This window comes from Hyaena hyaena, unplaced genomic scaffold, assembly GCF_003009895.1.
Source record: "Hyaena hyaena isolate Hyena2069 unplaced genomic scaffold, ASM300989v1 scaffold_459, whole genome shotgun sequence".
NCBI classification, from domain to species: domain Eukaryota; kingdom Metazoa; phylum Chordata; class Mammalia; order Carnivora; family Hyaenidae; genus Hyaena; species Hyaena hyaena.
In genome coordinates this window covers 73,795-86,998 of record NW_024081093.1, presented here as the reverse complement: position 1 = coordinate 86,998, position 13,204 = coordinate 73,795, and the positions used below count along the sequence as shown (strand labels likewise).

General features: G+C 42.5%; 1 protein-coding gene across 2 annotated transcripts in view; it reads left to right on the top strand.

Moving 5' to 3' along the window:
* LOC120246258 (programmed cell death 6 interacting protein) overlaps window positions 1-12,233 on the top strand; it is a 70,807-nt gene extending 58,574 nt beyond the window's left edge. For both annotated transcript variants that reach the window (XM_039253730.1, XM_039253729.1), the window contains exons 15-18: window positions 371-465; window positions 8,511-8,640; window positions 9,627-9,817; window positions 11,556-12,233. In XM_039253730.1, the coding sequence (XP_039109661.1) occupies window positions 371-465; window positions 8,511-8,640; window positions 9,627-9,817; window positions 11,556-11,730 (591 nt within the window). In that variant the 3' untranslated portion in view covers window positions 11,731-12,233. The remainder of the gene's footprint in view (window positions 1-370; window positions 466-8,510; window positions 8,641-9,626; window positions 9,818-11,555) is intronic.
* The last annotated feature ends 971 nt before the right edge of the window (window positions 12,234-13,204 follow it).

Below are 13,204 nucleotides of genomic sequence, written 5' to 3'. Positions count from 1 at the left end.
CTGAAGTGATGTCTGTATTTCTGAAGTGAATGTGTAATCTAATCCTTCCACTGAAATAGGTTTCCTGTCTTTATTAAGTAGTTGCCTTTTCTCTAGGAATTGGGAACATACTCATGGTCATGAAACTTATAATTTGTCCCATTTAATTTTTGGTGACAGGTGTTCTCTAAAAATGGTCTTATTTCATTGTCTTTAGGGATATTAGGTCATATTTAGTATTAAGTTGTTGAACTTTAAGTGGTGTGACTGTGTCATGCAGAGGATTTTAGTTCTTTAGCTTTAACCACGATTGACAAATGGGCTTTAGATTGTGTTCTTCTTCAGATTAAGAAATCATTCTGTTTTCTTGCTTGTATTTCTTTACTTACAGTTTTACAATGAGCTGACGGAAATCCTGGTCAGGTTCCAGACCAAATGCAGTGATATAGTGTTTGCACGGAAGACAGAAAGAGATGAACTCTTAAAGTAAGTTTATTTTGCATATCAATTTTAGAGTATTTTTCTTTTGAAAAGTTACATGTGTAAGCTTTGGGGTGACCTTGGCAGTCTGCGGCGGCAGTCTTTGTCCTTTCGGCCTGGACTTTGACACGGCGACCGACAGCTGCCCCGTCTGAGAGTGAAGGAGAGAGGGCGGCAGAGACTCCAGGTGTTGGAAGCACAGTCATGTCACCAAAGTGGCAACACGACAGGCCAGGGTGACAGATCCCAGAAATGCCAATAAACATGAACAGTTTACCTGGAAATGGCAAACAGGCTCCTTACATATAGAAGTAGAGGTACAGAATACGGCGAGGGCAGAGCGAGTAGCTCAGGAAGGACGAGCATGTTTCCCTTGTGATGGAACCTGCTAGGAAGGTCACGCCAGCACCACAGGACCCATCCTGCGCTGTGGGGAGGACGTATGGTGTTTTCTAAAAATGGTGAAACATTGAACCAAATTTTTTAAAAATTTCTTTTTTACATTTATTTATTTTTGAGAGACAGAGAGAGACAGAACACAAGTGGGGGAGGGACAGAGAGGGAGACACAGAATCCGAAGCAGGTTCCAGGCCCTGAGCTGTCAGCACAGAGCCTGATGTGGGGCTCGGACCCACAACCCGTGAGATGAGGACCTGAGCCAAAGTCGGACACAATCGACTGAGCCACCCAGGCGCCCCCAAAATGAACCGAATTTAATAAAACCTAATACATGGAGGATAGACACCAGAATAGTCATAGAACAGATGAAAATTCTGAATGAACATTTCATCATGAATTTAAAAAAAAAAGGAGAAAAGGATTAAGAAGCAGTCAGTCTGAGGAACACCACACATGGAAGTACAGAATCAAGGAGGAGGGTGAGAAGACAGGACATGATAAAATATGAGGTGTCAGGATACAGGAAACAAGTAGAAGAGAGGAGAACAAAACCATCTCAGATACAAAATGAAATGGGAAGGAGCAAAAAGGAGACCAGACAGTGAAGAAGACGTAGGCACACAGAGTGGAAATCAAGGAAAATGAAACCAAAGTAAAAAAAGAATTTAGTAAAAAAAAAGTATTTAGAAGACTGTCAGAGAAGCTCCAAATGTGCAAAATTGAATTTCCCGCAAAGAAAAGACAATATTCTTTGTTCAGTGTTCTGTTCAGAACAGATATTTAATGATATTCCTAAAGAACATGTTCCTTTAGGAAAGTAAGTGAAGGCTTGTTGGAATGGTGTGTCTTACGGTTGGGAAACACGAACAAGAACCGTCAGCACCCAGGCCTATAAAAGATAACGGCAGATTAACTGGGCAGAAAGATGAAGACAGTTTCTAAAAAGGTGAAAATGAGTTAGGGCTCCCAGCGCTGCCTGCTGGACGTGAGGGGTCACTGCCCCTGGAGCTCCAGAGAGCAGGTGAGAGCCACGGATGGGACATCCAGTGAGACTGTCCTTCGTGTCCTTCAAGTGTGCACAGCATCCTGCGCACCTCAGTGATAGACACGGAGGACTCAGGGACTCTTCTGTTGCTGAGTCTTGAGCCCTTCAGCCACCCTGACCATTATTCATCCCCTGTCTGTACTTAAACTGTTTTTCATAGAAGTTTTTGGAGAAATTATCAAAGAGCTACCTCTCTGCACCCCTCACCGAGAAAGAGCAGTGTTGTTTTTTACAGTTTTTCTACTAAACCTTTCAAAAGCAAATAATTAAAATGCTTTTGTTTATTAAATTTTTTTTAATGTTTATTTTTGAGAGAGAGAGAGAGAATGCATAGACACACACAGCAGGAGAGGAGCAGAGAGAGAGGGAGACACAGAATCCAAAGCAGGTTCCAGACTCGGAGCTGTCAGCACAGAGCCCGACGTGGGGCTCGAACCCACAAACCACGAGATCATGACCTGAAATGAAGTTGGATCCTTAACTGATTGAGCCACCCAGGTGTCCCTGAAATGCTTTATAATGGTTTCAGAGGTTTAAAAAAAATAACCCTCCAAGTTAGTCTTATTGATAAGAAAATCTGACAAAGATTAAGACAAAACAGTCTTCAGACCAGTTTTATATATGAATATGGATGCAAAAGTCCTAAAGAAAATACCTACCAGTATGTTAGAAAAAGAACCATGATCGGGGGGATGGAGGTGGTGATTCCAATAATGCAGTGACTGGTTCAGTATTTTTATATTAAGGAGAAAAGCAATTGAGAAAATAACTGTTTTGGTATTCAGTAAGATAGGGTTGTGTGTGTGTGTGTGTACACTCTGATCTATCTGCACAGAACTCAGCATCATGGTTAATTGGAGAAACAATGTAAACAATCCTTCTAAAAAGCTAGGACAAAATACCATCCACACAGCTATTTAATACTATATTGGCAATACCAGCCAGCACAATTAGACAGTAGAATAAAATTAGAAATACTACATTCAGACTTTGTGATTGTACAACTTGAAAGCCCAAGAGAATCAACCCAAAAAATCTGCAAATAATAGAAGAATCTCTACTGAAGACAATTGATCCTAAGGATGATTTGTAGAAATCAGTAGCTTTCATATAGAAAACATAATGGAGGAAAAGACCCTACTTACACTAGCAACAAAAAAGATTTGAAAGGTGTGTCATGGTTTTGGGTAGGATGACACTAGTCAGTTCTTATGCATTCAGCAGAATTTGATTTAAAGTAAATACGTAGATTTTCATTTACAACCAGACAACTTGATCCTAAAGGTCATCTAGAAAACTGACCAACTGTTATCCAGGAAAACCGAATAAAAAAGTAATGGAAACTAATTCTACCAGTCACTAAAATATAGAATATCGTGTCTAATTAAAACATAGTGGGGGTGCCTGCGTGGCTTAGGTTAAGCGTCCGACTTCGGCTCAGGTCATAATCTCACGGTTCATGGGTTCAAGCCCTGTGTCGGGCTCTGTGCTGACAGCTAGCTCAGAGCCTGGAGCCTACTTCAGATTCTGTGACTCCCTCTCTCTCTGACCCTCCCCTTCTCACGCTCTCTCTCTCTCTCTCTCTCTCTCTCACAGAAATAAATAAAAAACATTAAAAAAAATATAAAAAACACAGTGATACTAGTACATGATTAGACAGACCAAAGACAAAATAGAAATCGATAAATACTACATTGTGAATTTAATGTAAAAAAGATCCTAAGCCTAGTCATTTAGAAAACAAAAGTTATTTTTATACCAGAATAAATTCCAAGTGGGTCAAACTTGAAATGTGTAAAATGAAATGTAAAGTTTACAAGAGAATATGAGAGAATTGTTTTATAAAGCTGAAATGGGAAAGGTCTTTCTTATTCTGACTTAACATTTGGAAGCCATTTAAGAAAAAAGATAGGTGCATCATAACATAAGCAGAGTTATTATGTAATAAACTGGGGGAAATATTCGAAACCCACTCACAGAGGTAAAAGGCAAATTTATTAATTTATGAAGAGGGGCGCCTGAGTGGCTCCGTTGGTTGTGTGTCAGGCTTTGGCTCAGGTCATGATCTCACAGTTCATTAGTTGGAGCCCCACGTCGGGCTCTGTGCTGACAGCCCAGAGCCTGGGGAACCTGCTTTTCGATTCTGTGTCTCCCTGTCTCTACCCCTCCCTTGCTTGCCCTCTGTCTTTCTGTCTGTCTCTTTCTCTCAAAAAGAAATAAACATCAAAAAAATTAATTTATGAAGAACTCCTAGATGTTACCGAGGAGGAGAAAAACCCATTAGAAAAAGTTGGCAAAGTCTGTGAACAGAAATTTTGCATTTGAGGAAATGTAAGTAGTTGGTTCTTGAGCGTAGGAAAAAATGCCTTCCTGGGGTGCCTTGCTGGCTTGGTGGGTAAAGCATGCAGCTCTTGACCTTGGGGCTGTGAGTTCGAGCCCCACATTTTGCCTAGAGCTTAGTTTAAACAAACAAACAAACAAACAAAAACCTGCCCTCCTTCAATATAATGTGACTATAAGTTTAAAACTACTCCAGAATATCACTGCTCAGGATGGCAGAAATCTGGAGGTCTGAGAGCATGCCTTGTCGGCCTGTGAGGGGGACTGGGTTCATCCACGCATGTCGCTGCCATCCTTGCCTGGGGCTCTTTCGCTCTAATGGCCTGCGTTACAAAGCCGTATACCCTTAGCGCAGCTAGTCTGGTTTTGAGAATCTACTCCGAGTGTGTGTTCGAGTATGCTCGAAATGACACATCTACCAGCTGATTCATTTCCGAGTTGCTTGTAGCAGGGAAAGAATAGAAACAAATCAGATGTCCAGGACAGGTGAGATAAATAAGGCTACATCTGTGCAGCTTTTTTTTTTTTAATATAAAATATCAGCTATTTGAAAAAAAAGAGGTTTTCTATTTATTAATATGGATATTTATTGATCTTGAAGATAAATAGTTATGGTGCAGAAAAAAGGTATAGAACAGTGTAAAGTATGCTTTCTTGTGTAAAAAGAGAACATTACATACATTCGAGTTGGTTTATTTATGTGTCAGGAAGCTCTGGACAGTTTCCTAGGAAAGAGTAGTGTGTCTCGGGGGGTGTGAGTGGTGGGGAGGGGGCTCGCAAGCAGGGGCTTTTGACTCTTTTTATTTTGAATCAAGTGAAGAACACATTACCTTTTCAGAAAGTTCTATGAAGGTCAACTGAATAATTAATGGGACTGCGTATGTTTTTATTGTCACATTCGAGTAGTCTGATGTTTATTTTTCAGACTGTACAGCTAAATTATCAGATTCATTCCCTACTGCCTATTACCGCCCCCCCACAACCCCCTTATTTTAAACTGCAGAGCCCTTTGCTCAAGCTTAGTGTTACAGAGAAGCCCAGTTTGTAAAAAGATAAAAACGGGTCCAGCTCCAATGCAAGCAGGTGAGGGGCTGGGAGCAGGACCTTTCGCCCGTCTTTTCTTTCCTTCATCCAAGCAGCAGCCGTTGAGCTGACTGTACACAACCCTTAAAATCTGTAGCTCAGGACCAAGTAAGAGCCAAAAAGAGTCTCTGAGTTTAGATTGGAGGGGGCCAGACTGTAGCACCAGGGTAAGTATTTTTCTAAGTAAAGTTTTCCTGGAACACAGCCGTGCCCTTCATGTTGTATGGTCCGTGTCTGACTTTGCACTGACATCAGCAGTCTTGAGTATTTGTGACAGAAACCCTGTATCCTGCAAAGCCTAAAATGTGTACTTTCTGGCTCTTGACACAAAAAATTTGCCAGCCCTGGTTGAAATAAATTTTTGTCCATGATAATTTCTAGTTGTACTCTTAGTTTCTCCACTTGAACCTTCAGTGTAAAATGGGCTAAAGTAGTTTTTAGAATTGGGTAGTATAATAGAAGCTCATGGCTTATGAAGAAATTTGGGGATATTCTCCTTTTCAAATATTTCCTATTGCAAATCTCTAGCTTGAAAATTAGGTTTGTGGGGGCACCTGGGTGGCTCAGTCATTTAAGCGTCCGACTCTTGATCTCAGCTCAGGTTATCATTTCATGGTTTGTGGGATTGCGCCCCACATTGGGCTCTGTGCTGACAACAAGGAGCCTTCTTGGGGTTTCCTCCCTTTTTCCCTCCCTCCCTCCATCTCTCTGCCCTTCTCCCCTTCTTTTCTTCTCCCTCTCTCTGTCCTCTCTCTTTTTTAAAAAAAATTTTTTATAGTTTATTTTATTATTTTTGAGACCGAGAGAGACAGAACATGAGTGGGGGAGGGGCAGAGAGAGAGAGACACACAGAATCTGAAGCAGCTCCAGTCTCTGAGCTGTCAGCACAGAGCCTGACGTGGGGCTCGAATCCACGAACCGTGAAATCTTGACCTGAGCTGAATATTTCCTATTTCCTGATGACTAATAGGTCCTCTCATAAGTGTGCAAAAAGAATAAATATTTTACTCTGAACTTTACCTTCTTTACACTAATGATTTATTTTGTTTATTTATTTATTTATTTGAATTTCTGAGAGAGAGAGAGAGAGAGAGAGAGAGAGAGAGAGAGACAGCATGAGCAGGGGAGGGTCAGAGAGAGAGGGAGACACAGAATCTGAAACAGGCTCCAGGCCCCCAGCTAGCTATCAACACAGAGCCCGACGCGGGGCTCGAACCCACAAACCGTGAGATCATGACCTGAGCCGAAGTCGGATGCTCAACTGACTGAGCTACCCAGGCGCCCCTATGCTAATGATTTAAAACTAATGTTAGTAATGATAGTTGTTGGCATGGAAATATTGGTGGGATTTTATTTCACATATTCTTTGTAATGTTATTAGTCTCATGATTTAATAGCTTTGAATCATACAATTAGTGAGTAGCTAGGAAATTCTCATTTGTCCTGCAACTGTGTTATGTATTCCAGCCATCTCTGGAGTCTATCAAAGGAAAATGAAAGTATTATGTTAAGGTTTTATAATATAATTACATATGTTAGATATTAAATTTGCAGTATACTCAGATATCTAGTTGTAATTATATAAACAATTATAGTAAAACAGAATATTAAATATGATTAAGTATATTTGGTATATGTATCAGCTAAATATACACATAAACATTTCAAAAATTTCAAAATTTTAATGTTGAGTAAAATCTAGTTTGTGTTGTCAGCATTTATTAAACTTAGAAACATGAAGAATTATTTTTGGTTTCTTGACGAATGTGTATTAACTTTCATAATATAGGTAGTGACTAATTTATCTTCCAACTGGGACCCTTTATGGGAGTGAACGTGTGGTCCGGGGGCTCCGGGGTTGCGGTTAATCAGCACCTCAGGACAGCAGGTGCTGTCACACGCATGTGGGACATGCTGTGTTTACTGCACACACAACATGTTCACACACAATACATGATTTATGCAGATCCGTGCTGGGGAGAAGTTGATCAAGACCCTGTTGTTTCATAGAGCGCATTTTACCTTAGGGTTTGGTTAGTGAGATTTTGGGATGGATTCCATTTTTCCTAAGTTTTAATTCTGCATTTTAATGGTCCTTTCAACAATCGGTCCTGCATTTACCTTAATTATAGATTATGAAGTGTCTTTTAACATAAAATAGCTCAGTGCTGCATTTCTTTGATAATTTCAGAAAGTTTTTATGAAGAAATTTGTATCATGCTTTGAATAGGTTAGCTTTCTTCGTTTTCTGTAAACACTGGCATGATGCAATGATTAAATGCCAGTGGGATACAGCTCACCGACTGTGAGCTGTTTGATTTTCTGAAAACTTTTAGACAGGCCAGCACATTAGGAGTGGCCCCTCTGGGGGTTGACTTCTTTTTTCTTTTATTTTTTAAATTTAAAAAAATTTTTTTTTAAATTTATTTCTGAGAGAGAGAGAGAGGCAGCATGAGCAGGGGAGGGTCAGAGAGAGAGGGAGACACAGGATCTGAAACAGGCTCCAGGCTCTGAGCTGTCAGCACAGAGTCCAATGCAGGGCTCAAACCCATGAACCGTGAGATTATGACCTGAGCCAAAGTCGAACACTTAACCAACTGAGTCTCCCAGGCGCCTCTCTAGGGGTGACTTCTTACCAGAGAGCGGGCAGTCCTTTAGGACCGTCTGCCCCATTTGACATGTTCCTTACTGTGGCTGTAACTGCGACCTCTGAAAAAGTTTACCTTGTTTCCTAGGAAGAAAAATCATACGAAAGAAGATTTAAGTTAGTTCTAGTCAAGAACAGAAATGTAGTGTATTTTAAAGCACCATCATTGTTTTGGCTCTATTTTCTATGTTTCATATATGAAGAGAAGAAACATTTTATTAAAAAAATTTTTTTAATGTTTAATGTTTTTGAGAGAGAGAGAGAGAGAGAGAGAGACCGAGCTCTGGCAGGGGAAGGGCAGAGAGAGAGAGAGGGAGACACAGGATCTGAAGCAGCTCCAGGCCCTGAGCTGTCAGCACAGAGCCTGACGTGGGGTTGGAACTCAGGAACTGGAAATCATGACTGAGCTGAAGTTGGATGCTTTAACCGACTGAGCCACCCGGGTGCCCCTTGAGAAGAAAAATTTTAAAAAGAACCAGTATTTTAGATGTGTTGTTTTTTGAAATTGTGTTAATTCCTAACACCTTTGTCTTTAAGGGATTTGCAACAGAGCATCGCCAGGGAACCCAGTGCCCCCTCAATCCCGACACCTGCATATCAGTCCTCCCCGGCGGGGGGCCAGGCTCCGGCTCCAGCGCCGCCGACGCCCGCGCCCAGGACCATCCCGGTCAGTACCCAGCCATGGTCTTTAAGTGGACCTCTCACCTTAGGGACTGTGTGCTCTGCGTGAAGGAGGAACAAGCCATGCTGTAGAGGTCTGGCGGTTTTCCCGAGGTTTTCCCGAGACCCCCCTTCTCCGGTTTGCAGCACGAAGAATCCGCGTCGCCCACGAATTCTTGCCAGAAGACGTTTCACTTGAGTCTGATCAAGGCTTTAGAGCCACCTTTCAGTGTATAGCAAATACAGCAATAAAGCGAGGAGCTAAATTGTGCCGCTTGGGAACAACTGTGCTGACCTAGAACTGGGACTTTCTGGGAGGCCCTTGGCTTTGTCTTTTCTACGAGTGAGAGAATGGGTGTGGGGCATTCTGCTTTGAAAGACAGGGAAGATTCATCGCAATCCTGCCATATATGAGCCTTGGCTGGATCTTGATTCATAAAACCTCTTCTTTAAGAACTTTTTATTTTGTGATAGAGAAACTTGAATGTGGAGTGTGGACTCCGTGGTAGGAAAAGTCGCTCCCTTCGTTAGGCAGCCTGGCTGCCGTCGGGAGGGCTGGCTGTCACTGCAGAGCACTTGCGTGTGGTCACGTGTTAGTAATGATGGATGTAGCTGATAAACACGTGCCTGTCTGTCACACTAGTCTTCCAGGTGTTCTGGCATTTGTGGTGTCCACATAGGAAGCTGCGCGTCCTGGAGGCGGCACAGGAATAAACTGCCCCTGACGAGCTCCGTCGCCCCGTCTCAGATGTGTTACCATGGGTGGGAGCAGTCGTAGGCAGTAAGTGACCAAGCGTTAGGCCCCAGGGACCGAGCAGTGGCAGTAGAGTCCCAGCAGACTGGAGTCATTCCTGAGCTGTGAGGCATTTCTAGGGCACTAAGTCAGCATTTAACAATGGGAATTAGAAATCTATTTGGGTGGGTTCCGGGGTTTCTCATATGCCCTCATTTATGTTAACAGCAGTAATTTGATGGAAACCCTCTGTCTTGCAGCCCGCCAAGCCCCAGCCCCCGGCCCGGCCTCCGCCCCCTGTGCTCCCGGCAAACCGAGCTCCTCCTGCCACCGCGCCAGCCTCGGTGGGGACGGCCCCTGCTCCGCAGGCACCGCCGCACGCCCCGGCAGGGACGGCCCCCGCTCCGCAGGCCCAGGGCCCCCCGTACCCAACCTACCCAGGGTACCCCGGGTAAGGCTGAGACTTCTTTCTTTTTTTTTTTTTTACAAATAGTTTATTGTCAAGTTGGTTTCCATATAACACCCAGTGCTCATCCCCACAAGTGCCCTCCCCCATGCCCATCACCCCCTTCCCTCCCCCCCACATCCATCAGTCCTCAGTTTGTTCTCAGCATTCAAGAGTCTCTCATGGTTTGCCTCCCTCCCCCTCCCCCCCCATTTTTCCCCTTCTCCTCCCCCATGGTCCTCCGTTAAGTTCCTCCTAATCCTCCTATACGTGCAAACATATGGTATCTGTCCTTCTCTGCCTGACTTACTTCACTCAGCATAACACCCTCAAGGTCCATCCATGTTGCTACACATGGCCAGATTTCATTTTTTCTCATTGCCATGTAGTATTCCATGGTATAGATATACCACATCTTCTTGATCCATTCATCCGTTGATGGACACTTAGGCTCTTTCCATGTTTTGGCTGTTGCTGAGAGTACTGCTATGAACATTGGAGTACATGTGCTCCTGTGCATCAGCACTCCTGTATCCCTTGGGTAAATTCCTAGCAGTGCTATTGCTGGGTCATAGGGGAGTTCTGTTGTTAATTTTTTAAGAAACCTCCACACCGTTTTCCAGAGGAGCTGCACCAGTTTACATTCCCACCAACAGTGTAGGCGGGGTGCCGTTTCACCACATCCTTGCCAGCATCTAGTGTTCTCTGATTTGCTCATTTTTCTGCTTAACCTTTCAAAGCAGAGTCACCCCTTCTCTGAAGGGAGGCGTCATGAATGAATGAGCCACACTGTCAGCTGACACAGCGATAGAAATGATGGTAGAGTTGCTTATTTGAGTGATTGAACAGCTCTTTCCCAGGCTTAGTTATTTTTTTTAGTTTCTACATGCTGGCTTCAGAGGAAATCTGTCTCCTGTATGGAATGCAGACTTTCCTTGTCTGTCTATATCAGGACAGGCACCTCTCCTGAGCTGATCCTAGCAAGCCCAACAGGACCTCATCATGTGCCTGTACTGCGGGATTGGCCTTCTGACCCCGTCTAACACGACTCTGATTGTCGTGTGCACTTTCTTAAAGAACAGCTTTCTGTGTGATAATCTTTTAATCTTAAAAATCCAGACATTTGACTGCCTCTTAAGATGTGCTCCAAACTTTACTTTGTTAGTAAGTACATTCTGTCTTCTAAATACTAAAACTTTGTAAACAGGGGCGCCTGGGTGGCTCAGTCCGTTAAGCGTCTGACTTTGGCTCGGGTCACGATCTCATGGTTCGTGGGTTTGAGCCCCGCGTTGGGCTTGGCTGCTGTCAGATCCTCTGTCCCCACCCCTGCCCCTCTACCCTCCTCAAAAGTTAATAAACATTAAAAAAAAAAACCTTTGTAAACAGTAAATTTATGTCCATCATAGTGAGTATTGAATCTTGTGAATTAGGAATGTAATTAGCTTACCACATTAAAATGAAGGGTCTCCATTTTTATTCTTTGTTAATAGTTGAATATTTAGACTTACTTCTATCAACAGTGCTATTTTCTGGGTAGTGTTAAGCACTGGGTATTCTTTCATCTCCGTCAGGATAGGAACACTTGTCTTTAACTGCTGCTTTTCTTCCCACTGTTGACTACTAGACTGAGAAATAGAGAAATACGACTTTCTTGAGAAACTCGGTTTTAGAATAATGACTATACGTCTCGCTTTCTAGTGTGTGATGTACCAATGCGTGTTTTTGTTTGTTTTCTTCCCATCAGGTATTGCCAAATGCCCATGCCCATGGGCTACAACCCGTACGCCTATGGTCAGTACAGTATGCCGTACCCGCCGGTGTATCACCAGAGCCCCGGACAGGCTCCGTACCCGGGGCCCCAGCAGCCATCATACCCCTTCCCTCAGCCCCCGCAGCAGACTTACTACCCGCAGCAGTAACACGCCAGCCCGGCAGGTCGACTGGCTCAGTTCAAGGGGAAGGAAACGGCAGCCCTGCAGTAAGTGCACTAAAGTCCGTGCTCTGGTCACAGCCACGCGCCCTGGTGTGCGGAGCACAGTGTACAGCATCTGTCTGTGGCTGCGAGCTGAAGCTGTGCCCAGTCCCCCGTCTGACTGCACGCTCAGAGGTGCTGCTGTCGCAGTGTAAACACTATAATAGGTATAATAGGATTTGAGATAAATTACATTTCAGTTCATCAGAGTTGAAAAATGAGAAATTAAACCCACAAGTGAAACGTTTGAAATGATTATACTTCTGTCTACATGAGACCTCTGGTCGGGACGTCAGATACTTACAGTGAGGGTTCAAGTGCTGATATGCAAGGAAACTACGTTCTCTTTCTCTTTTGGTTTATCAGTTTGGTTTAATTTCCATTATACTATTTTGCATAATCAAAGCATTGTAAATCTTATAATTTAAAAATAAATTACTTAAGAACAGTTGTCATTGTTATGTTTTGTCATTGATTCTCATTACTGTCTAATTTCTTTCTGGTATTAGTCTCTCATTTTATATGTATATGAGTTAAACAGATAACTGTGTCTAAGTGCATGATTAGTGCAAGTTAATAGTCAGGGTTATAGGAAAACCAAAAGAATAGTACCGTAATTTATCTTTTCATATGCTGATCAGTGAATTAATTTTGACATTTATTTTGAAAAGCCCTATAATGTGGAAGAAACACAATCGCTACCAAAGATTCTTCAAATAAATATACAAATAAATATGTATAAAGTTTTATTAGCTTCTCCAAGAAATTGATACAAATTCTGAAGGTAATTCTTTCCTTTGCTTTTTTTTCATAAGCTGGTTAAAATAAATACATATCATTGACAGTATTGTCTAATGTAATGGAATTGTTTAAAGAAAATTTACTGTACCCCTGGATTCCTATTTTCCACCTTACTGTCTTAATTTAGTAACATTTAATGCACAATGTATATGACTAGATCTAAGCCCTTTCATTTTTATGCTCGGAAAGGATGAGACTATTTTCTAATTCAGGGAGCACACAAAATAGTTGTTGGGAACATATGCCGATTCTGGAGTAGGCTGAATATTTAATATTAATCTCTGCTGTTAGGATAACCAATCACTGTATAAACCTCAGTAAAAACAGTGAGACTTGCATCCCAGAGCGAGTAAATGAGGAAGGAGCGAGTTGTTGCAGAGCGGGGTCTGCTCTGCGTGAGGCTCGTGAACCCCTCAGGCACAGGAGCAGATTTCCAATGAGTCCGTTTATGTTTATTTTCTCAGTTTTAATGCTCACCTTTTCTTGCATTATTGTTTCATTTAAATGATACTGTCGTTTGGTCCACTGTTATTCTCTATTCTCACTGACAGTTTGGGTTTATATTTTAAATGTTGGATTGAAGGTATGATTGTAAAAGGGAGTGAATTGGTTTAAAAATA